At 43.6% G+C, this 26,594-nt stretch overlaps 1 protein-coding gene across 1 annotated transcript in view; it reads left to right on the top strand.

The window, feature by feature from the left end:
• The first annotated feature begins 14,421 nt into the window (after positions 1-14,421).
• The window catches only part of MORN3 (MORN repeat containing 3), a 36,254-nt gene continuing 24,081 nt past the window's right edge, over positions 14,422-26,594 (top strand). Inside the window, exons 1-4 of the mRNA XM_025177943.3 lie at positions 14,422-14,578; positions 17,218-17,373; positions 20,219-20,376; positions 25,195-25,354. Of these exons, the coding sequence (XP_025033728.1) occupies positions 17,229-17,373; positions 20,219-20,376; positions 25,195-25,354 (463 nt within the window). The 5' untranslated portion in view covers positions 14,422-14,578; positions 17,218-17,228. The remainder of the gene's footprint in view (positions 14,579-17,217; positions 17,374-20,218; positions 20,377-25,194; positions 25,355-26,594) is intronic.

Raw genomic sequence — 26,594 nt, 5'->3', positions numbered from 1 at the left:
CTAGGATCAACTCTTAGATAGTGAATGGGGGGAGGGGGAAGAGGAGGCATAGATTCACACAGCAGTTCAAACCAAACCACAAAAATAAAGAAAAATACCCTGATTGTGACTCAATACATGTTTTCCCTTTATTTACTCACAATCCTTCCTGGTTCAGTCCACTTCCATTCCCTGAATTTCTTGGAGACAAGGTAGTCCTGCCTGGGTTTATATCATCCTGTGTCTCTCAACTCCTGGCTAACTCTCCCACACAAAGAAAGCAGGAAAGGTATCTTATACAATTCAGATTTCAGCACTGTATTCCCATTGGTTCTTCTGGCTCCCTGCCAACACCCTTGCTAGCTACCTACCTGAGTTTAACCCCTTAGTCACTAGGTGCTGGCACTCGGGGGTAACTGCTCCCCTCCACTCCTCCTTGCTATGCCCCTGGCAGCGGGGAGGGAAGAGGCCATGCAGCCCAAGCCTCCCACCCTCAGAGCAGCAGGAAGAGAGGTGGCCATGTGGCCTGAGCCGGCCCTAGCCTCTGCGGCCCTGGAGCAGCAGGAAGGGAGGGTGCCCTGTATGGAGACTGTATGGCCTGAGCTGGCTCAACCCTCCCCACTCCCAGGAGCAGCAAGGAAGGGAGGAATCTGCAGCCCGAGACATCCCAAACATTTCTGACCCCAAGAGCAGTGGGAAGGAGCAGCCGCATGGCCCAAGCTGCCCCAGAGTATAGGGAGGGGGGTGCTAGGGGCAGCAACACTCGCTCCCAGAACACCTACAGCAGGCATTCTGGAGGCGGAGCGTGTGTGGGGCCAGGCTGGTGGTTTGGGACGTCAGAGCCTTCGCCCTCCTAAGCCCCTGGACGCCCATGTCCTTGGGTACTTAAGGAACAGCTGAACCAATCTCAGAATCATTACTAATTATCTTTGAGAACTCCTGAAAGATGGAGCATTGGAGAAGGGCAAATATAGTATCTATTTTTGAAAGGGGGAACAAAGAGGTCCCAAGGAATTATAAGTCACACTAACTTAATTAACTGGAAAGATATTGGAAAAAAATATTAATCAATTTGTAAGCACCTGGCAGATCACAAATAGGCAACACAGATTTGTCAAGAATAAATTTTGACAAACCAACCTAATCTCCTTTTTTGACAGGATTCTTGGCTTAATAGGTAGGCAAGAATCAGTAGACATGATATATCTTGATTTTAGTATGGTTTTTGACATAATGCCACATAGCAGTGTCATAAGCAAATTAGGGAAATCTTTAAAAGTGTCAGAGGGATAGCTGTGTTAGTCTGTAACCTTAAAAAAATGAGTATTTCTGTAGCACCTTAGAAACTATATATAGTATCATTAGCTTTCATTGGCAAAACTCATTTCCTCATCTGAGGGAAATGTTATGTAGATTGAAGTATTATCAGGAGCGGCCCGAGGCCGACTGCAGCAGCTGGTGCCCCAAGTAGAACACGCGATCAGCGCTCCCACCTCCACGGCCGTCAATGGCTGCGATGTAATCATTGGGCGCCCGGGTGCCCTGTGACGTCATCATTGGGCACCCCATTGAAGACAGCGCCCTAGGCAACCGCCAAGTCTGCCAATGCTCACAGTCCGCCCCTGAGTATTATCAAAATGCACAACTGTCTGAAAAACTAGCCTCAAAGAGTTTTAATAAATGATTCACTGTTCCTGCAGGGGTATGCCCTGGGTCTGGTACTTTAAAATGTTTAAATTAATAACTTGAATAATGAAGTGGAAAGTACATTTATAAAATTTGTAGATGACATTAAGATGGGAGGGGATGCAAGCACTCTGGAGGACAGGAGTAGAATTCAATATGTAAACAAGAATTGGTCTGATACAAGAAGATTAAATTAACTAAAGATAAGTGTAGCAAAGTACTACACTTAAGAAGGAAAAAATAACTTAGGATTACTTATAAAATGGTAAATAACTGGCTAGGGAGTATATTGCTGAAACAGATGTGGAGTGATATTAGGTCACTAATTGAATATGAGTCAACAATATGATGCAGTTGCTAAAAAGGCTAATGGAATGAAAGATTATATGCTTTGGGGTGGTTCTTAATTCTTCTCCTAGTTTATTCCACACAGTTTGTCAACCTTAACCCTCAGCTTTTCACTGTGTCACTCCTGCCAGATCTGTGATGCTCTCCACACTGGTAGTATTTGAGCTTATAATGGTAAGCTCAGGAGGGCAGTTTTCGTATGTCTCCCTCAATCAGTGTCTGGTGTGGAATCAGGAGCTCACTCTATCTGAAACAGCATTGCAGGCCTAGGTAATGTAATCCATTTAAGTCATAAGTCATTGTCGCGTGTCTGATATCTAATGGCATAGAGCAGCCCTCATTGTCCACAACACTCCCCCATGTGTGTCGTAAGAACATTGACTAGATAACTGAACAGAATAAAACAGTGATATGGATGTTTCTTACATGACAGATCCATCAGTAGCAAAAAGTGCTGTCCTATTTATGTGACATTTGTTTTTCATTCTTAGAATTCTCCTCATCCTCTCCTATTCTAGCTGAGGTGACTTCCATATACAAATCCCTAGCTCACAGCCCTCTGCTCCCTCCCTCTCATCTACCCTCCCCCCACAGTTCTTTTCAGACTGCAGGCCAAACAAATTATTTTACAATATTCAAAGAGCCACAAACAACACTGTTCAGCTCACAGCTCTGCTGAGTGAACACCAGTTACACAGAGTATTCCCTGCTCATCCCAGTTATGTGGATGGTACAAGCCTAATTTTCCCAACTCATTGAGTTAATGAAGCAGACTGAGTCAAAGGCATTTTTAAAAGGCACTGTAGTGTAGCATCACTTAAACAGTTATGGCATGTAGGGCTTATATGTACATAATCCTTTCTACTCTTCATCTCTTTACTTTCAATTATACTTTAATAAATTATTGAAAGGATTTTTAACTATAGGAATAAAAACAATAACATGGGAATATTTGTGGCTAGAAAGTCAAGTATCTATTGAATGGAAATGTTCCAAGCTGTATAAAAAGCTTGGACACTTAATCTCTACTAAAACGTATCAGTTCCCCTCCAAAGTCATTCAGTTGAACATGGATTCCTAAATATCTTTACCTTCAGGATTTTTCAGTTTGATTTCTATGGCAGTAAGTGAATCCTGCATGTCACTTTCTAGGCCTCTAAAGCATTGTTTTAGCTATGCTATTTTCACATCTCTTTCTTGCAGAGATTCTGAAGGAAATACTTTTATAAGATCAATGTCATTTTATGCAGAAAGAGCTGTAGTTCTGAAAAAAAATCACCCTTGTCCTCATTAACAATACAAAGCAAATCTAGTTTTATGGCGGCATGAGTTGAGTTTCAGAAGTTAGGGTAAAAGTCAAGATTTTTTACCGTCACAGTACAGGGCAACTGCACCAATATTCTCCTTCTATGGTCCAAGAAGAGCACCCACTCCTAAGCTTCTGAACACAGGTCTCTTTTCCCCTTGGCCAAGGTACTTCCATACTGCAGCTTCCTGCCTACACTGTTGTATTCACCAGCAAAGGAGACCATCTAAATCATGGGTGGGCAATAATTTTTGTGGGGAGGGACCACTCTATGGTTTTGGAAAGTGGGTGAGGGCTGCATTCTTCCATGAGGCGCAAGATCTGCGATGGAGGTTGGGTGCAGAAGGGAGCTTGGGGTAACGGATAATGGAGTGCAGAAGAGAGAGTGATATCTGGGAGGGAGTTTGAATGAAGGAGGCGGTTGCGACCTGGGGCACTGGACCAGGGTGAAGGAGTTTGGGTTGTGACCTAAAGCAGGAGGAGGTTGTGGCCTAGGGCAAGTGACTGGGGTACAGGAGGGATTGCAGAAACGTGGGTTGTGACCTAGGGGGCAGGGGATTGGGGTACAGGAGGAGTGCAGGGGTTTGGGTTGTTGCCTTAGGCAGGGAGTTGGGGTGTTAGATCTGGGAGGGGGTATGGGTACAGGTGTGAGCAGAGGGTTTGAATTAGGTGGAATAGGGGGCAGGAGTGGGGGGGCAGAGGGTTGGGGAAGGGAGGGGCTGGGGTACAAGAGGCAGGCTGTAGCCAAGAGACTTAGTTGTTGATTCACTGTCAGCAGCCCAGCATGTTTCCTTGCCTGCCTGCCCTGCCCCCACACAGCCTGCAGGGCCATGAACTGTATGAACTGGAGGAGAAAAGGTGTGGTACTTCGTGACTGCCTGTTATTCAAATAGGCAGCTCCCATTGGCCAGTTTCTGGCCAGAAACCAGCCAATGGGATTGTGTTGGGAGTAGGGGCATCCTTCCACCCTAGGCTTACAGTTTTTAAAGAGAAATGGCCCGGCAGCCGCTTTTCTGAGTGGTGTGCGGGTGGAGCGAGACAAGCAGGGAGCCTTCCCTAGACTCACCACTGCGTCCACAGGCCAGATCTGGTGGCTTGGCGGGCTGGATCCAGCCTGTGAGTGGTATTTTGTCTAGGCCTCACCTAAACAGACCTATGACTGTGCTTTGCTTACTCTTTGCACCCTATAAACAGTATAATTCTCATAGTTATAAGTTATCACACGTTTCTTTAGACATGTACATTTATTCTTAAGGTGAAGGTCTTGCAAAGAAAAAACAAGCGGCAAGGAGTCCTGTGGCACCTTATAAACTAACTGAAGTGTAGGAGCATAAGCTTTCGTGGGCAAGGACCCACTTCATCAGATGCATGTAGTGGAAATCCCCAGAGGCAGGTATAAATATGCAGGCCAGAATCAGGCTAGAGATGACAAGGTGGATCCAATCAGGGAGGATGAGGCCCACTTCTAGTAGCTGATCTGGAGGTGGGAATACCAAGAGAGGAGAAGCTGCTTTTGTAGTTAGCGAGCCATTCACAGTCTTTGTTTAATCCCAGGTTGATTGTGTCAGACTTGAAGATGAACTGTAGCTCAGCAGTTTCTCTTTGAAGTCTGGTCTGGACGTTTTTTTGCTGCAGGATGGCTACCTTTAGATCTGCAATTCTGTGTCCAGGGACATTGAAGTGTTTCCCTATAGGTTTTTGTATGTTGCCATTCCTAATATTTGTGACTATTTATTCTTTTACGTAGGGACTGTCCAGTTTGGCCGATGTATATAGCAGAGGGGCATAGTTGGCACATGATGGCATATATTACGTTAGTAGATGTGCAGGAGAATGAACCAGTGACAGTATGGCTGATCTGGTTAGGTCCTGTGATGGTGTTGCTGGTGTATATATGTGGGCAGAGTTGGCACCAAGGTTTGTTGCATGGATTGGTTCCTGAGAAACCTAGAGATTTCACCTTCACTACTGCTTTTGATACAGTGGCTGCCAGCCGTGCTTCTGGGGACTATAGAATAGTCAACTAACTGATACAATTTCATGAGGTTACTTGACTATTCAATTAACCGATATTTAGCATCCCTGCTCACAAGGTCATGTCAGCTATTTGCTCAGAATCACGCACATCCATGAAACTTGGAGTCACTCTTTTTTCAGTTTGGTCCTTTTTGATCTGTCCTCATTTAACAGGAGATCAAAAGTCTAAAAAGGTCCTCTGGTTCTTGCAAGGCTTCAAAGGCTTGAGTTCTTGCTTGCCTGAAAGAGTTTATATTTGTTTACACCTTCCTGTAGAGATTCACTTAACTTTAACAGCCTACATTGCCCTTTGAAGCTTTTAATACTTCCCAGGGTTTTACAATAGTCAGGTATCCTCCTTGAAGGCATTACATACAATTCCATAATGATATATAAATATTTGTATTTTTAACACAATTAACTCCTAAAATACTTTAATTTAATTCAGTAAAATTTAAGTTGATTTAGTTAAGTTTGTCCAGAACATTGCAGAAAATTGCCCTCTCTGTCACAATTATATTATTATTTTTATTACAATTGCCCCTAGGGATCTCGACTGAGACTCATATGCCCCATTGTGCTGGATTATTCAAGCACAGGGAGATAATATATTCTCCTTCCTGGGCTTCCTGCTACCACACACTGTGCATCTTTCCTGCTTGGTGAGGTTTCCCTTCTTTTACCATTTCCAGTCCGCAGGGTCTCTGCTTCTCCTCCCATCTGGGAACTCTTCCCGAGGAAGTTTATGTTGTGAGCTGCCTGCCTCCAAGATTTTTAATTCGCCGGGGAAAGCAGTGTAGAGCAACAAGGTGGGAAGCACTCTCAGGGGGTGGTGAAAGGCTTTGGTTTGGGGACCCTTTGGAATGGAAGACATTATGAGTGTGAAATAGTCTGATAGCCTCTATCCACTCAGGCCACCTGCTTTTCTTTATTCCTAAGGACAAGGAAAATACATAGTGTTGTCTTCCATTTTTTATTTATACAAGGACCAAGTTGCAATGGAAATAAACAGCTATCCCAATACAGGTTGAATGCTAAGTTTTTACTTGTAAAAGGGTTTACCTTAGACCAGGGGTGGGGAACCTAAGGCCCAGAGGCTGGATGTACCCCCGGCTTGCCTGGATCCGGCCCCCTAGGCTTAGGACTCCCCCAGCATTGGGGAGCCCACACTCGCACTTGAACTGCTCCTACCCTGCCAGGCCCATATGCAGGAATTTCTGTTGAGAGGTGCTAGCTGTGAGAAGAGCTGGTAGCTGCCCCACCTCTGCAGCCCAGCCCCACCCTGGCCTCACTCCTGGGTAAGGAAGTGGGGAACCAGTCCCAGCCTTCCTGGGCTGGAGCACGGTGAGAGAGGTTGGCAGCACGCTGCTGCTGCTTTCCGCTGGCCTGGGGGAGGGAGACTGGGGCAGACCATGAAGCACCATGGGGAAGTACATTTGCACCCTTTGCACCCATGTATGGGCCTGCCTGCTGTATCTCTGTGAAGCTGAAGCACACAAAATCTATTAGCCTGGATCTCCAGGGGAATGTGGGGAGTGTCTTTCTCCTTCTCAGTCCGGAGCCATGTCAGTGAGGGTTTGGGGGTTTTGTTTTTTCTTCCCAGTTATGTGATTTTTCTGTGACTCAGCAGCCTTCAATCCAAAAAAGGTTCCCCATCCCCGCCTTACACTGTTACAATAATGCTTGCAGTCAGATGCACTTGACTTCCAACCTGCCATGAACTGCATCCTGGGTACCTTTTAAACCAAGACTATGGGCTTGTCTGTTGTGAAGCGTCTGCCAGAGTTGCTATGGCTACCCAGCAGGGGTGGGAAACTACATTCACAGTACAATTCACACTGCTGCTAGCACTACTTTTGACCAGAGCTCCCCAGATTGCCTCTGCAACAAAGACAAAGAGGTTAGTCTACCCATATTTGCTGTTAAAAAGGGGAGATGGCAATGATTTTATGTTAGGAACTGAGACTCCTTGTTACTGACTATTCTCCTTTCGATGCTGTGGCATTGCAGGCAAGGAAAGGGTTAACAATAGAAAGGTTTCTAGTGATTAGCATAGAAGAAAGGAGGAGTGCTGTCACACCTTAAAGACAAACAGATTTATTTGAGCACAAGCTTTTGTAGTCAAATACTCACTTTGAAAACGTATGCCCAAATAAATCTGCTGGTCTTTAAGGTGCCACATGACTCATTTAATTTTGTGGATACAGACTAACCCAGCTACGCCTCTGAGAATAGCAGAGAAGAATTTCCCATGTCCTTTTGTCCTGGATTTGCCCTCCTCCTGGTTTGCTGAGTTAAGAACTAGAACCAGACATCTGGCAGACCTTGTCAGGAGAGAGCTTACCGAGGAAATCATGAGGCATCTGGTGTGCGGGGGGGGGGGGGGGGGGGAGTGACTGATTCCTCCTAATCCTGATGGGAAGTTGTGAGCTCAGAACCCACTACAGAAATCTCTTTGCTATAGCAGCTGATACCCAAACTGACCTGAACTGACCTGAACTGGAGACGTCAGTGCGAAAAGCAGCAGGATTTCCCTCTACTGCTAAACTCATCTCTGTACATAAGAACATAAGAACAGCCGTACTGGGTCAGACCAAAGGTCCATCTAGCCCAGTATCCTGTCTACCGACAGTGGCCAGCACCAGGTGCCCCAGAGAGGGTGGACCGAAGACAATGATCAATCGATTTGTCTCCTGCCATCCCTCTCCAGTCTCTGACAAACAGAGGCCAAGGACACCATTTTATCCCCTGGCTAATAGCCTTTTATGGACCTAACCTCCATGAATTTATCCAGCTTCTCTTTAAACTCTATTATAGTCCTAGCCTTCACAGCCTCCTCTGGCAAGGAGTTCCACAGGTTGACAACACACTGTGTGAAGAAGAACTTCCTTTTATTAGTTTTAAACCTGTTCGGCAGTGTAGACTCTACAGAGAACAGTCATACATTTCTAAACAAGGTTAAAGATAAGACAGGAGGGAAGAACAGAAAAGTTCCTGGCTCTTGCTGAAGACTTAATTGTATCAGCTACTCAGCTGAGTTGCAAGGCACCACTAAGAGCTGCCCTCTTAATTACTGGCTGACAGCCCAGAACCACTGCTCAGTTGAGCAGAGCAGCCTGCAGGGACCAGAATGAAGGCACAACTATTCTCTTTCCACCTTAACACTAAAGTCTGATTTTCAGAGAAGTTCAGCACATGGGGGCACATGCTGGGTGCCCAGCTTTGAAATATGTCCAAAAGTGTCACCTCCTTTCATACCCTAAACTTCTACTTATTTCATATCGTGATTCCAGGCTGCCTTTGAATATAATACTAGGCCCCAACAGTATGGCAGAGACCACCACCGCAGGTAACAAAGAAACAGCAATCTTATCTTTTTTCACTAGCGCACACAAAACTGTTGAGTTGAACCACTGACATTTATGTGCATTCTGTAACGTATTGAGTGCAATACATATACAATACCTATACACTGATTTTAAAGAAATGAAATCTTGAAATTAACTCAAAATGGGCATAATAAATATATATTATTTTTAAACAGCTCCTGGCATGGAGTGATGCCCCAATTGTGGGCCTTCACAGAGACTATGTGCATGAAGCACTCTCTTGAAAACATAGTAAAATAAGCTCCAGGGTTCTTTTTCTTCAGTTTACAAATTGCTGAAAGGGTTACAGTTTTCTAGGGAAAAGGGAATAGAGCAGTTGGACAGCTTGTCATCGTAGACACCAGACAGCTGTCATTCTGTGGTTGTGGGTTGTATGGGTTGGCTCACACTGTCAGGAGTGAAGCAGGTTGATTTTTAAGACAAGAAAGTGTTCAAGAAAGAGCTGTCATGCTCTTTGCGTCCCCCATACATTCTGGCTCCAGTTAGCTTCTGGAGCTCTCTGTATCACAGTGGCAGTTTTAGGGGGTGAGGATGAGAAGATGGCATCCAGCAGACAATTGGTTGGAGCTGGGTGAATTATTTGTTGAAAACAAAAAGAAAAAAAATAAAATTATTTGTGGTCACATTTATAAAATATCCAGAAAACAAAGTAAATTTGACAAAAATGTAAATGCTTTCCACACTGGAAGACTGATTTAAGGAAATTACTTTCAGAAGTAATTAAGATTTGCCTGGAAACCAAATCATGACCAGCATTTCAGCTTCTGATACTCCTACAAAAACTCCACTGAGAAATTAGGACAGACATCTTTTAATTGTGATAACGTAATCTGTGATCAGACACCATAGATTTAAAAAAATGTAGTGAGAAAATTAAAAACTGGGGCAAGATAAGAGATTTACTTCTTAGTCCTGAAAAACATAACTCCCAATGGGAGCTATTTTAAAAAGATTCCTCATTGAATGAATAAATAAATCTGAGAATATTGTAAACAGAAAACAAGTTGTCATTGCACCACAAAACACTACATTGTTAGTCAAGTAAAACAACTATCACTCCAAGTACTAAACCAGTAGTTTTCCCAGGCACTATACAGGGCATCCAAACAACAAACCCTGTCATACTGGACCCAGCCTGCAGGCTGCTGTTTACCCACACTGGCATAGAAGATACTGATACCACAATAAGTTCATTGACATTACCTACGCTTTTTGCATAGCTGAAGTTGCATAGGTTAAATTGGTGGGAAGAATGGGTGTTGGTGTAGACTAGGCCTAAGACATCCATTTTGATAACATACCATAATGGTCACAAGGGGAACTGTAGCAAAACGACATTGCTCCATTCTAGATATCTGTGAGAGGGTAAAACTTATGTATATTAGCTTTGTATTTCCTAACATTTTTATTTAAACTTGCATCCTCATCACTGCATCATTATAACACAAAAGCCTTTGGTGATGCAACATTAAAATGGCAAATTTGGAGTTAAACAGCAGAAAATGCAGAAGATAATTTTTTCATATATAGGAGTTATGTCACCAGCATCACACATGCTGTATTTTAAGAAAATTATCTAATTCTGTGGCCTATGGGCCACCTGTGGTCCACTGGGGCTTCGCCTGCAGCTTGCAGACCTCCTGGCTGCCCCTCTCCCCCATGCGATTATTGTTCATTGGAGCTCCACACTTCCTGCTTTTCCCTTTCCCTCCCAGCACTTTGGGAGCATGCAAATCACCTGATCCATGCTCAGTCCCCACTTCTCCCCCTCCCTTCCTCCCAGAGCTGAAATGCTGCAAACAGCTGATTTTGTTCCTGTGCTCTGGTGTAGGAAAGGCATATAGAGGAGGGGCCACAGGTAAAACTCTAGTGAGCTGCAGCTGCCACTGAGGTGAAGGAGGGCCGCTCATGCAGCCCACCTACTATTCCTGGTTGCCCATCCCTGACAAAATTCACGTAAGAATCTTAGCTTTAACATTTCTGTTTTTTAGTTAAAATTGTAACTTCAGAATTGGTTGAGAATTTGAAAGTAGAAGGCAGCTTGGGTGAAAGTGATCATGAAATAATACAGTTCACAAATCTAAGGAAGGGTATAAGGGAGAACAGCAAATTAGAGACAGTGGATTTCAGGAAGGTGGATTTTGGTAAGCTCAGAGAGCTGATAGGTAAGGTCCCATGGGAATCAAGACTGAGGGGAAAAACAGCTGAGGAGACTTGGAAGTTTTTCAAAGGGACATTGTTAAGGACTCAAAAGCAAGCTATTCCACTGCGTCGGAAAGATAGGAAATATGGCAAAAGACTGCCTTGGCTTAACCACGAGATTTTGCATGATCTAAAAATAAAAAAGGAGTCATATAAAAAATAGGAAGTAGGACAAATTACAAAGAATGAATAAAGGCAAACAGCACAGGAATGCAGTGGCATGATTAGAAAGGCAAAGGCACAAAATGAGCTCAAACTAGCTACGGGAATAAAGTGAAATGAAGACTTTTTGTAAATATGTTAGAAGCAAGAGGAAGACCAAGGACAGGGTAGGCCCTGGTCAGTGAGGAGGGAGAAACAGTAACAGGAAACTTGGAAATGGCAGAGATGCTCAATGACTTCTTTGTTTCGGTCTTCATTGAGAAGTCTGAAGGAACGCCTAACATAGTGAATGCTAGTGGGAAGGGGGGAGGTTTGGAAGATAAAATAAAAAAGAACAAGAAAAGTTAGATGCCTGCAAGTCACTAGGGCCTGATGAAATGCATCCTAGAATACTCAAGGAGCTGATAGAGGAGGTATCTGAGCCTCTAGCTATCCTCTTTGGAAAATCATGGGAGACAGGAGAGATTCCAGAAGACTGGAAAAGGGCAAATATAATGCCCATTTATAAAAAGGGAAATAAGAACAACCCAGGAAACTACAGACCAGTTAGTTTAACTTCTGTACCAAGGAAGATAATGGAGCAAGTAATTAAGGAAATCATCTGTAAACATTTGGAAGATGGCAAGGTGATAGGGAACAACCAGCATGGATTTGTAAAGAATAAATCATGTCAAACCAATCTGATAGCTTTCTTTGATAGGATAACGAGTCTTGTGTGTGGATGTGGTATACCTAGACTTTAGTAAGGCGTTTGATACGGTCTCGCATGATATTCTTATCAATAAGCTAGGCAAATACAACTTAGATGGGGCTCCTATAAGGTGGGTGCATAACTGGCTGGATAACCGTACTCAGAGAGTAGTTATTAATGGTTCACAATCCTGCTGGAAAGGTATAAGAAGTGGGATTCTGCGGGGGTCTCTTTTGGGACCGGTTCTGTTCAATATCTTCATCAATGATTTAGATATTGGAATAGAAAGTATGCTTATTAAATTTGCAGATGACACCAAGCTGGGAGAGGTTGTGACTGCTGTGGAGGATCGGGTCATAATTCAAAATGATCTGAACAAATTGGAGAAATGGTCTGAGGTAAACAGGATGAAGTTTAATAAAGACAAATGCAAAGTGCTCCACTTAGGAAGGAACAATCTGTTTCACACATACAAGATGGGAAGTGACTGTCTAGGAAGGAGTACGGCAGAAAGGGATCTAAGGGTTACAGTGGACCACAAGCTGAATATGAGTCAGCAGTGTGATGCTGTTGCAAAAAAAGCAAACATGATTCTGGGATGCATTAACAGGTGTGTTGTGAGCAAGACACAAGAAGTCATTCTTCTGCTTTACTCTGCACTGGTTAGGCCTCGGTTGGAGTATTGTGTCCAATTCTGGGCACCGTATTTCAAGAAAGATGTGGAGAAATTGGAGAGGGTCCAGAGAAGAGCAACAAGAATGATTAAAGGTCTAGAAAACATGACCTATGAAGGAAGGCTGAAAGAATTGGGTTTGTTTAGTTTAGAAAAGAGAAGACTGAGGAGGGACATGATAGCCGTTTTCAGGTATCTAAAAGGGTGTCATAAGGGGGAGGGAGAAAACGTGTTCATCTTGGCCTCTGAGGCTAGAACAAGCAGCAATGGACTTAAACTGCAGCAAGGGAGGTTTAGGTTGGACATTAGAAAAAAGTTCTTAACTGTCAGGGTAGTTAAACACTGGAATAAATTGCCCAGGGAGGTTGTGGAATCTCCATCTCTGGAGATATTTAAGAGTAGGTTAGATAAATGTCTATCAGGGATGATCTAGACAGTATTTGGTCCTGGCCTGAGGGCAGGGGACTGGACTCGATGACCTCTCGAGGTCCCTTCCAGTCCTAGTATTCTATGATTCTATGAATTGTATAAGAGTAAGCAGCTGTATTTATTGTATTTGTGCTGTTTGTTTTGAGGAAAAGGAAGAAAGTAGCTGGAATCCTAGAGTTTTGTGTTCTTGGAGTTTAGTGAGGAAGAGACTTTTATTGCGTTTCCTGTGTGTGCATGATTTTCCTTCTTTTCCAATGAGTGGATATGTTTTGCCTGTGGATGTCTTTAGCAGTTAAGGATCTAATCTGGCTGCACCTTAAGGAATAGTATGCACTTGGCTAATCTCTGTGCTTTGGTTCTCGTTTGCAAAATAGGGACAAAAACACTTCTTTATCTCACAAGAGCATTGTGAAGATAAAATCTTTGATATTTGTGAGGTGCTTCGGTATTGTAGTGACTAAATAGCTGTAATTCAACCAGCTGTGCTGCTCTTTCAGTGAAGTGAGTCCAGATGAAGATTTTACAGAAGGGCTGCGTCTAGATTGGCAAGTTTTTCCGCAACGGTGGATCTCATGTAAGATTGTCAGTGTAAGATCTCATGTAAGATTGTCAGTGTTCTTGCGGAAATATTATGCTGCTCCCGTTCGGGCAGAAGTCCTCTTGAGCAAATGTTTTTGCGCAAGAGGGCCAATGTAGACAACGCAGTATTGTTTTGTGCAAAAAAGCCCTGATGGCGAAAATGGTGATCGGGGATTTCTTGCGCAAAACCACGTCTAGATTGCCACGGACGCTTTTCCGCAAAAAGTGCTTTTGTGGAAAAGTGTCCGTGCCAATCTAGACGCTCTTTTCCGCAAATGCTTTTAATGAAAAAACTTTTCAGTTAAAAGCATTTGTGGAAAATCATGCCAGTCTAGACGTAGCCAAGGAGTTTGGGTCAAAAAATTAGATTGATCCAGCTACATTGCTCAGTCCAGGCCTACAATAAAGGGGAAAGTCAAATTAAGATATGCAACTCCAGCAACTTTAATTGGTGTAGGCAGCGTCTACATTGAAATGCTGCAGAGGTGCCATTTTAGGATTTCAGAAGTAGAAAGCCCCTACTTCAAACCCTTTTGTTTTTCTCAATATATTTTGGCATGTAAGTCAGCTGACATTCTGCCAGCTGTTACCACACCTTCTTCTCCCCTGCTCTAAGCCTCAGCACAGCTCACAGGCAAAGGCTCCCTTGCATGTCCTGGGCACAGAGTGTCTGCTGCAGCACTGCACTCTTATGCAGACTTCCAAATGCTTCTGTGATGATGCCTTGGTTGTGATTCCATTTAGCTCTTATATTCCATGCAGAAACTGGGGAGCATCCTGAGCTAGATTCATCTTATGACAAATTTAAATATTCACAATAAAGGGAAACTGAGTGAGGCTATAAACACACAACTTGGTTTTTTTTAATGAAATCACAACCCAGTTTAGCTACTCTTACATGGTTACCATGATGTCATCGGAACCCAATTATGTCTTTGCATAACAACATAGATCATAATTACTCCTGTAGTAAATATGGTTCAAGGGACACCATTAAGGCTGATTGTGGGCTGAGTACTGAAATATACAGGAATCCTGCTCTCTGAAGTGTCCAAGAGAGCAACAGGGTTGTATATTTCACTATGTTTTATTCACACTGATGGAATGGAGGGGCTGAGGTAGGGATGGTTTGTTGTTATTATTATTTATTTATATTATGGTAGCAGTTAGAGATCTTGAACATGTTGGGGTTCAAGTGTACAAATGCATAGTAAATGATAGGTTCTGTAACAAAGAGCCTACAGTTTAAAAACAAGATGTGAACAGGTGGGTGAGAGAAGCAAGCGGAGGGAAGGAAAGCAAGGTAACAATACCACCATGTGGGAGTACAGACTTACATTTACAGTTCACAGAGCCCATCAGCAGCATCAATCACAATTTTCCCATTTGCTTAGTCAGAGTCTGATAGCAGGCTTTCTGCAGGATTCACAGAGGTAATGGCTTTGAGAAGGGGTTTGAAGGATGGTGATGTACTAACTGAACATTTTTAACAAGGAGATTTTCTCATATGTAAGGGGCAAAAATACAGAGATACTTTTTTGTGAAGTGGCAAATGGGCATTTGAGTGACATTTTTGGAGCAACGGTGTGGGGGGTTCAATGTAGTGTTAAAATAATATGATGGATCACAAAGGAGCAGCTAAATTGTGAAGGGTATTAATTGGCAGTTAAGAAGATGGTGCATGATGAGGCCGAGTGGGGGATTTACATTATGCAATGTAGATAATAGATTTGCTCACGCCATGTAGAAAATCAGTTTTATGTTTCTATTTCCTTGCTCTAAAATATTTTTATAATATTCTTCTGTTTTGTCTAATCCAGCATCTCCGTCTCCTTTTCATAGACTTTTTAATCAACATTCATTGTTATCAGTTACTGCAACATTTTATGAACTTTCACCTACTTTCCAATAATGGATTGCACAGTCCCGGTAGGCTTGCTAGACTCCCATTATTACAACACTAGCAACAGATGCACTTAATTTTACCTTAAATTTAATCCAACTGCTGAGAGCCCTCCCAGGGCAAGAAAAAATAATTAAATATATGATCACAAATAACAAAGTCTGCTGTCATTTTGTGAGGAACAATCAACATCAAACGCAAAAGTGCTTTTAAAAATTAAATCCCCCAAAATGGCTTGTAAATCAGCCAAATCCACTGTTTTTTTCATAGCCAATTAGTGAAAGAGAAATATAAATAGCTAATACAACTTTAATTTTTAAAAGGTATAACTTCTAGCTTTTTCCCTTTCCCCCCAAGAAACAGCATAAACACCACTTTCTTTTCTCCCACAACCAGCTCCTCACTTTTACTCTTAATAGGCTCTCTTTAGCAGTGGTGCTAGAAATCAGGGTTCTACCGCATCCCTTTTCTTGAAGTAGTAATAACATGCACCAAATACACGGTTTCCATTAAGGGTGGTTTCCATCAACTACTTGATAGGCACTTCCGAATCCCGTTGGGGCTCTTGTACATTTCAGAGGAGGAATGCAGAACTCAGGGGGTGTGCCAGCTTTGAAATGCACAAGAGTCCCGAGTGGGGGCTCTTGTGCATTTCAAATCGGCAGCAGAGCATGGAGCCTGGGGTCAGCGGGGGACTCTCACCCCGGGCTCCATGCTGCACTGCCAATTTGAAATGCCACGTGGAGCCGGGGCATCAATAAAAAATAATTAACCTGCTATTTGCTTATGACTTATTTTGACTAATATTCATCTAGCTCGGTGCCGTCCACACTGCTCAACATGCGTCACAAACTTTTTTTTTTTTTAAGTCAAGAGACCACAATCCATATTCTACTTAGCCCAAGAAAAGGGAATGGGAACCACCTATAAATCCCCTGCTAGATTGATGGCAGCTACTCAGAGTTCCACATTCACTAGAAAATTTGCAGGGGCTGCAGAGGGGAGATGGAGGCAGTTTGGAAGAGAGTAGTACCCTTTTCTTCCTCACTATGGTGATGGGACCAATTCATACACTTCACAGATTGTGTCATTATTCTGTGTCCTGAATGATAGGCACATCCCAGAAGATCTTTGTGCGCCCCTCCCCCACTTATGGGTTGCTGGGATCAGGAGACAGTATGACTTGTGTAAGCAGGAGCAGTTTAGGAATTGTTCTGGCTTATGTCAGCCTTGCTTCTGTAGGGCTCCGTGCTGTGTCATTCCCCCTCCCATGCCTTCACTGTCAACTGTAAGAGAAACTGTGCAGGGACACAGGCTGCTCCTGTCAAAAAAACTTTTGCCAAGCCAGGAGCAGCCCACTTATGTCCCCTACTTCCTACTAGAGCAGCCTAAAGGGATTGGAATGGGAGCCATGACTTGGCCCACAAACTTCTGATTAGATTTCTACCTACTTTCTTCAGTTCTTTTGACATTTAGAAGAATTCCATGTTTGAATTAAATATGTGCATGAGAATGACATTTGCAATACTTGCTGAAGATTTGCTGCATGCAGAAAGAAGATATTGTACTCAGAAAATGTGTCCTATTTCAACTTATATTATTAATGAGCCCTAATACTTGCTTCTACTATAAATAATCCTTTATTTTCATTTGCTACTATTTTATGCTAAGGTATGTTGTAAAGTTTCTTATTTGTTTGTTTTGCCTTTAGTTTACCTTTTTAAAAGCCAGATGTTAGAGTTGCTACTGAAATGTGTATATAATAAAATACATCTTATAGATGGTATTCTCTTCTTGTACCCAGCATGATAATGTCTATTTGCATTTTTGACAACTTTGTGTTTTCATTTCCAGCTAAGAACAATATGCCTATTGTAAAATATCCTAGGGCTGTTGAGCCTTTCTGGTATGAATGGGACAGGAAGGCACAGAAATGTGGATTAAGACACACAATTTATGCTGTAAATGGGGATCACTATACTGGGGAATGGTTGGACAATTTGAAGCATGGTAAGAATATTAGTTACTAGAACATGCATGATATATCTATATGTTCTTTATAAGTTCTAAGGGACAGAGACTTCTGATAAATTTCATCTATTTTCAGAGGCCACACTTTGTATATATGGTGCTATATATTTATATATATTAAAATAAACTTAATATAGATTTCTAAAATTTTGCTCAGGCATATTTTGATTTGTCAAATAAAAATACTGTTCTGATTTGAATAACTGCAAGTCAAAGAATAGCATCCCATGGTCAAAGAAGCCAAAGCCCTCCTGGCAACACCGTCTTCGCAGCCAGGCATTCACCTCCAGGATGCACCTGACTTTGCCTGGGTCCCTACCTTTGACAGGAAGGACTGAAGAGAAAACCACTTGTACCCCCAGAGCCCTTCAGTCACTCTTGATATGCTCAGTGTCACACCTTGCTGTATCATTAGTGCCCACATGGATGAGTAGCATTGGGTAGTAGTCAGAGGGCCAAATAATACTCGACAGTGCCTCTGTAACGTCTTGGATATGAGCCCCCAGCAGGCAGCATATCTCCCGAGCTGACATGTCAGGGAGACAGATGGGCACCTCCGTACCCCTCAGAAGAAAGTCTCCGGCCACCACTACCCTACATTTCCTCCTTGCAGTGGTGGCAGCAGACCTCCTAGCCTTGGGGGTACGAGGCTTCTCCTTCTCAATTGTAGGGGGTGACTCCTTATCTCCTGTATCAAGAAGAGCATAAGGGTTTCCCAGAACCACGGTGGGAGGGTTGGGAACAGGGTTGGAGCAGTGCCTGCTTCCATAAGTGACCAGCTGCCAGTGTCCCCCCTAGGCCATCTCCTCCTCCACTAGTGGTATGTCAGCAGTTCTTCGAAGGGGTTAACAAACATGCGGACAAGGGGGATCCAGTAGATATAGTATACTTGGATTTTCAGAAAGCCTTTGACAAGGTCCCTCACCAAAGGCTCTGGTGTAAATTACATGGCCATGTGATAAGAGGGAAGGTCCTTTCTTGGATTGAGAACTGGTTAAAAGACAGGAAACAAAGGGTAGGATAAATGGTAAATTTTCAGATTGGAGAGGGATAACTAGTGGTGTCCCCCAAGGGTCAGTCCTGGGACCAATCCTTTTCAACTTATTCATAAATGATCTGGAGAAAGGGGTAAGCAGTGAGGTGGTAAAGTTTGCGGATGATACCAAACTGTTTAGAATAGTCAAGACAGAAGCAGACTGTGAGGGACTCCAAGAAGATCTCACCAAACTGAGTGATTGGGCAACAAAATGGCAAATGAAATTTAATGTGGATAAGTGTAAAGTAATGCTCATCGGGAAAAATAACCCCAACTATACGTACAGTATGATGGGGGCTAATTTGGCTACGACAAATCAGGAAAGAGATCTTGGAGTTATCGTGGACAGTTCTCTGAAAACTTCCACACAGTGTGCAGCGGCGAACAAAAAGGCAAATAGGATGCTAGGGAATTATTAAGAAAGGGATAAAAAATAAGACACAGAATATCTTACTGCCCCTGTATAAAACTATGGTACGCCCATATCTTGAATACTGTGTACAGATGTGGTCTCCTCACCTCAAAAAAGATATTTTGGCCTTGGAAAGGGTTCAGAAAAGGGCAACTAAAATGATTAGGGGTTTGGAACGGGTCCCATATGAGGAGAGGTTAAAGCGACTGGGACTTTTCAGTTTAGAAAAGAGGAGACTGAGGGGGGATATGATAGAGGTATATAAAATAGTGAGTGGTGTGGAGAGGGCCAATAAAGAATAGTTACTTATTAGTTCCCATAATAGAAGAACTAGAGGACACCAAATGAAATTAATGGGGAGCAGGTTTAAAACTAATAAAAGAAAGTTCTTCTTCACACAGCGTGTAGTCAACCTGTGGAACTCCTTGCCAGAGGAGGCTGTGAAGGCTAGGACTATAATAGAGTTTAAAGAGAAGCTAGATAATTTCATGGAGGTTAGGTCCATAAAAGGCTATTAGCCAGGGGATAAAATGGTGTCCTTGGCCTCTGTTTGTCAGAGGCTGGAGAGGGATGGCAGGAGACAAATCACTTGATCATTGTCTTCGGTCCACCCCCTCTGGGGCACCTGGTGCTGGCCACTGTTGGCAGACAGGCTACTGGGCTAGATGGACCTTTGGTCTGACCCAGTACGGCTGTTCTTATGTTCTTATGTTCAGTCTTTTGTAGTGGGACAGCTACCTGGGCTGTCTCCACATGAATACTGTCCAGGAATTGCTCATGGATTCAGATGCTCCTCAGCCTAATCACCTCCTCCTGCAGCTCTCCCACCTGCTGCCTGAGAGATTCTACCAGCAGGCACTTTTCACACTGGATGGCCCCCCCCAGCTTGGATTCAGTAAATGGGAATTGCAAGCCACAGTTCCTGCAAAACCACACCAGGATCTGGAGAGCGGCCTCCATGCTCAGGCGTGCTGTCTGGCTATAGGCACAAGTGGAGGAGACAGAAGCAGTGCTGGGACAGGTGTTGTGGGTGTTCCTGAGCCTCCCTCTGTAAAACTCCCTCTTAAACTCTCCTGTCTGCAGGCTGCTGTGCTCTGCCTCTGGCTTTTAAAGCCTGCTCACATAGGTCAGGCCTACCCCCTCGTTAGTCACACGGGAAGGCTGCTCAAAGGCAATCAAAGGAAATAAGGATCAAACACTCCCAGACACACAATCCCAACTGCTACAGTAACTGAAACTAAAATCACTTGAAATCAGAATCAAATTTTTGCTCTCCCCATTAAGCCTTGTAAAGGTGCCTAGCTATTTTATACATGCTTATAATAACCTTCGCGTGCCTTATGTCTTACTGTAGCCCCTCTACTTTGTTACAACAGGCAAAGGTACACAGACCTGGAAAAGCACAAGAGCAATATATAATGGTGACTGGAAGTTTGGAAAACGGGATGGGTATGGAACGTACAGCATTCCTGACCCCATAACTAAAGAATACAAGAAAGTATATTCAGGCTGGTGGAAGAATGACAAAAAATGTGTAAGCAATCTTTATTTCAAATCTTTTTCTTGAAATTACCTCTCAAGATTTTAGTGAGTGGCACGTCCCATGTTGTTAAATTAGTCCAAAATCACAGGAGAGATTTGGGAACAATCAAAAAAGCTTAAAATGTTGATTTTAAAATAACATTTATAATCTGAGGCTAAACTGAAGGTCTGAAGAGCCTTTCAGGAAAGGAATGTATGTGAGTCAGAGAAAGCATAATGCGGCTGTTTTTATATAGGGATTTCTTAGCTTGCGAAGGTGGATGGTTGAAAATATAATCTTCCCTCTCTTCTTAGTTCCCAATGCTCTTGTAATTCTGTGTGTGCTTTTGGTTTCCAAAACAAAATGCTTCAGTGCTTTGTTTATTTTTCATCTTAGATATAGAAAATTGAGTCTCAACACTAGCAGGGGACATACAATATTCTGTTTATTGGGTGAATGGAAGAGATTAAGCTCTCCTCTTGGTTTGAGTTTTCTTTAAATTTAATTTTGTGCTGTTGAAAAATTGACAGCCCTGGAGACTAAAATCCTTTATCCATAGAAAAGGCTCACAATGGGGCAGTAGAAGTGACATGCTTGCCTACGGTGGCTTTTCAAAAAGTCTTTGCATTATAGACCATGCACTTTCCAAGATAATTGAATCCTTGGCTTCTGTTGAACTCGCCAGCAAAAGAGAGTAGTTGTAGTGATGCTCTTTTTAATGTGAGCACCTGTTCACTGACAGCTGGAGTGAGATCATAACCAAATAGCTGTCCTATCGTGACTTCACAGCTGGGACACATTGGGTATGTCTAGATTGCAAGGTCCAGGGAACTCATTTATTCTTCCACGTTTTTTGCAGAAGAGCAAATGTGCTCTTTTGGAAGCCCTGTCTTCCTTGATCTATGGGGAAGAAGGGATCTTCTGAAAGAGGGGACTTTTTCGAAAAAAAATCGGAAAAAGGTGCAGTGTAGACCTGGCCATTCAGAACTAGAGGCAGAGAGGGAAAAAGTTGTGTATGCCTCAACACATCCACCTCATTTCTACCATATTTGAATTGGGCAGAGGAAACTTTTAAAAAGAGTATTGAAAGCATTGCAAGAAGGGGCAGCTTCTTAAAATAGTTATTTTAGGAATTGATAGTGTATATTAGAATGATAAACCAAGAGAGAGTACTCAAAAAGGGCAGTGTTTCAAAGAAGGTCGTTCTTCATGACAGGAAAAGCACCTTTATAGTAGTAATTGGAGCCTTCTAACATGCAGAATGATAAATATTTCCTGGTCTACTAGGGAAAACCTCCTGTTATTCCTTGTGTCCGATCTTAAAATAAATCAGCTGCCTTGTATATCTAATTGGCATGCATATCCATAACCCTAGACTCTTGAGGGAGGTCTCATTTCTCATTCTTTAAAAATATATTATGAGTGATTGACCTTCAGTGAGTGGTCTGTAATGACATCCTGATGGAGCTATTCCTTTTCTTATCTAAAAGCTTCCCATTTGCATTCTTGAAGCTCAATAAAATTAATATTCAGAAAAATCAATTATTTCCAGAACTGATTTTATTTGTCTACTGAGATGAGATACAACTTAATTCCTCTGGGAAAAACTCATTAATATCAAGACAACATTTTCATCTGATAGGGATCCCTAGAGAAGGGCATGGCTTTTGAGGTTGCCTTTTGGCTTGTCATAACAAGGGAACATAATGTGTTTCTTGTGTAAAATAAAATGTGTGAGCTTCATCAAGGTGATCTTAATCAAGCAACAATTAAGATTGAGCAGGTTATGGAGACTGCAGCACCACTAAAAGTGGACTCTGAATGACAGAAAAGCTTTAATTGGAAGTTTGGAAAACAGGATGGATATGGAACAGGATAGTCTATTGTATGGATAAACAGAAGACTTCACTCACTATGGCTGTCAACCCAGCAACTTTGGACATGTTTAAATCTTTAAAAAAGAAAGAAAGGACACACAAAAGCTGTCATATAGTGAGGAAAGAACCGGAGAACAGTGAATATCCTGTGCTCTGAGATAAAATCAAACACATTTTCAGTTTCTGTGCTGCAGTTTTTTCTGTCTTTCTCCACAAATCGTTGTGTTGCAGTTACTGCAGATGTTTTCTGATGTGGCAGCTTACAAGATAATGTGATGTTAATTATCACAAGATAATGTGATACAACCGAACAGTCATCTCAAACCTACTTCCGGTTCTTCAGTCTTTTCTGATTTTCCCTAGTGATGCTGTATAGTGTGTAACTGAATAGTCATGTAACCACATTAAATGTTTGCGGTTACACGACTATTCGATAGTCCCCAGAGGTGTACTGCTGCCTATCAGCTTCCCACGCGGATCAGCTCCCACCTACTGCCCCTGATACAGCAGCACGGGGTGGCACAGCCCCTATCCATGGCGGGGGGGGGGGGGGGTCCTGAGCTCCCTGCAAATACGGCCCAGGCTCACCACAGGCAGAGGTTCCTCTATGGGATGCTGGAGCAGCCTCTGTCCATGTGGACCTCAGACCCCCTGTGGACCGGGGCTGCTGTCGCAGAGCAGACTGTATCTATGGTGAGCCTGGGCTAGCCACAAAGAAGCTGCTTTGTAACAGCCTCCCACACCCTCTTCCCCCACACTGCTGCCTCTGTAAGAGACAGCAGCGTGGGGGGAGACAGGCAGCCCCTGCCTGCCCCCGCCCTGCTTCTGTGGAAGGCAGCAAGAGGGGGCAGGCATGTTCGTGGAGCCAGCACACGCTGAGAGCTAGCCAAAAGCAAGCTCCCTGTGCATATCGACACCTGCCTGCACTGCTGCCTGTCTATCAGAGGCAGCAGCACATGGATGGGTGGGGACCGGTGGATCCTGTGCTCTTGAGAGCCGCTTAAAGACATGTCCCCACAGGCACTGGCTCCTGCCTCCCCTTCCTCCCCCTTTGCTGCCTCTAACAAAGAGGGAATGTGTGTGGTCAACAGGATAAACAGATAAGCCCAAACTTATTGGTTAATCGTGTAGTTGTCTACTTATTGACATCCCTAGTTTTCTCCAACCAGTGGTCTCCTTTCTTAACAGTGGAAATGCTTCTGTTGCTGTTGTTTTTGGTTGCATTAACAGAACAGAAAAGAAAGCAGGGAGGCTGGACTGCACGAGAGGAATAACTTACTCTTCCATTTCTCTTGTTGAGGGTGCCTAGTGGAGGATCCCACCCCACCTCAAAGTTGAAGGCTTATCTACCTACATGAGGAGACCAGTGTTCCCTCTAAGCTCTGTGGCAACAGCAGAGTTTCACAGGTGATGAATCAGCCCCATGCTGGGAGCCCTGAGCCTCTGAGACACCTGTGAACCTGCACTGACCTGCAGCCTAGAGGGAACACTGGAGGAGTCTCAGGAAAGTTAAGATACCTTCACACCACTAGTGAATTTAAAACACTTGTGGGTGTTCCTCATTTAGAAGTAAATTGGAGTTAATTAGCTTTATTTTAGGGTATTAAGATAAAGTGAACTGAAGCTGCTTCACTTGTGAATGAGAGCATCCACTGAGCAGTTTGATGCATGTTAATGTTACATCAATAGGTAATTAGTCTTAATTTTCCTGAGTTTCCTCGTATAGACAAGCCCTGAGAGAAAATCCAGGGAGGGGAGCATTTGCTCTTGGCTTTTCTGATGTCTCCTTCTGGAAAGATTTCACATCACTGCTCCATCTTTTTATGTACAGCAGTGTAGGAGAGGCACAGGAATATCATTGAAACTTATACATACAGAGAGAACCCCCATGGGACCCCAGAACAAAGAAGCGACAGGAAACAAAATGATGGGCAGAGAAACTCAGGAGCAGAAGGAACCATTTTGTGGATTTATGTGACTTTTTGACAGAAAGATAAGCTATGCAACCAGGGGTATATCTGCGAATGGGCATTATAAATAGGATCCTAGACTCTGCAGAGATTCATAAGGATGTTGAGGTATGGAGGGAAGATATAAAACTGAAAAAAGGGATGAAATTAAAAAAAAAGATAGGCTGAATATCAGGAAAATGTCCTGACAATAGGACCTTTCCATGGATTTAGTATCAATTAGAGATCCTTAGTCTCCTAAGAGTCAGAGGTCTGTTGTTTGGGATTAAGAAAGGTAATTGGCCAAAGGCCTTCACGGTCAGGATGAGGTTGTTTCCTGTTCTGATTTCTGCAATTCTAAAATGACAATACACTAGACTTAGCCAAACCTACATTTGTTTTGGAGACTGTCTCTCCTCCTATCTTGGGGTTGGTGCGTTTTCTAAATAACATATTTACACTGTTTTGAGTAGCTTCTGAGTCTGGATGCTATTAATAATGCACACAAGTGCTAACGAGCCAATTAGTAGCAGTTCAGAGTTGGGATGTGAAGGACTCGTTGACAGGCTAGTTGACTAGATGCTTCCTCCCCCTTGCTGCCTCTACCAGAAAGAGGCAGCAAAGGGTGGGGGGGAAGAGAAGGGGTACTTCAAAGCAAAAGCGCTGCGTGGAGCCTGGGGCCAGATCCTGGGTTCCACGTGGTGCTGCTGCTTTGAAATGCCACATGCAGCCTGATGCTGGACTCCCCATGGTGTTTCAAAGTGGCAGCGCACAGGGTTAATGGGGGAATCCCTAGCTGACCCTGGGCTCCACGCGGCTCTTTTGCCTTTGAAGTGTAGCAACAGCCTTCAAAGGTGAAGGCACCTTATTGACTAATTGAATAGTCAGTTACTTGCAATTTAACATCCCTCGTTCAGAGAACAGAACCCATGAATCCAGACTCAGCGTTACCTGTTTTTAATGCAGAGAATGTTAAATTAAGAACTGTAACCTTGTAATTTTAGGGCTATGGAATTAAGTTTTACTCGGACATGGAATATTACGAAGGGGAATGGAGTAGAGGGAAAAGAAGCGGCTGGGGCAGAATGTACTACCAGGATGGATCCATCTATGAAGGGCAATGGTTGGAAGACCAGCACAGTGGCCAAGGAATGCTTCGCTTATGTAGGTTCCAACAGCTTCCGTGCTTGAGATGTTTGCTGGAGCTTTGTCTTGACCTCCAGCACCCCATTTTGCCTTGATATCTGGTAATACCTCTATCATCCCTAAGTATGACGTATAGGGATGTGGAATCCTCCCCAAAACTTTCCTCACCAGTTTTGGTTTTAGAGAGATTCTAGAGAGAGAGACAGAGCATCTGATACATGGACTTGTTTTATTTCTTTGACCCATGGCAGTGTCCCTGTACAGCTTTGACTGTCTCAATGCAACACACACAACTTATGCTGTAAATTACTAGAATGGGCAAAGAAGCAGATCAGAAGATGTACTAATGAATGAAGAACAAATGTTTCTTTGCTTTGCTAAACACATTTTCTTCTACGAGTGCTTGCTTATGTCCATTTGACGAGGTGCATGTGTGCCGTGTGCATGACTCCCAGAATTTTTTTACCCTTAGCAGTACCCGTTGGGCCAGCCTCGGGAGCCCCCTACAGTGGCACCACTATCACCGCGCATATATACTCCTGCTGGCTCCAACCCCCCTCAGTTCCTTCTTACCACCTGTGACAGTCCACTGAAACTCTTGTCTTGCTCTGTGAGACTGCCCTTGGTGTTTTTTCTCTTAGTGTAAACAGTACTCTTTGTAGTTAGTGTCTGTTCTTTGTTTTGTATAGTTAGAGTGTGTTTAGGTAGATCTCACCTCCCCCCTGTTACGGGGGAGGGTATGCCAGGGCTGCTTGGCTTCAAACCATGTCTGCGTTATTCTAAGCCTGTGACCCGCATAAAGACTGTTTAAAGTGCTTGGGCGAGGGGCACCTTACAGATGCCAGTAAAATTTGCAAGTCGTTTAAGCCCCGTACTATAGGGGTTCTCAAACTTTGTAATACCGCAACCCCCTAAAATTCTAAATGAATTTGTGTGACCCCCACTCCCACCCTCACTGCTCCACGAGTAAAGGGGCAGTGAGGTTGGCCAGGGGAGATCAGGCAGGGGAACCGGCCGGCAGGAAGCAAGGCTGGCGGGAGGGGAGAGTCGGGGGCAGCGGGACTGGCCAGGGGGCAGCGGGAGGAGGAAGTTGAGAACCGAGTGCTGGAAGCAGGGCTGGCGGGGCGGGGGGTTTGGGTGCAATGGGGCTGGCCGGAGGATATTGGAAGGAGGAGGGGAGAACTGGCCGCTGGAAGCAGAGCAGTGGGACTGGCCAGCAAAGATCGGGAGAAGAAGTGGGGGAGAAACGGCCAGCCGG

This window comes from Pelodiscus sinensis, chromosome Z, assembly GCF_052426305.1.
Source record: "Pelodiscus sinensis isolate ZL-2025 chromosome Z, ASM5242630v1, whole genome shotgun sequence".
Lineage (NCBI taxonomy): Eukaryota > Metazoa > Chordata > Testudines > Trionychidae > Pelodiscus > Pelodiscus sinensis.
Note: the sequence above shows the minus strand (reverse complement) of the source record. Positions and strands in the feature narration are given on the sequence as shown.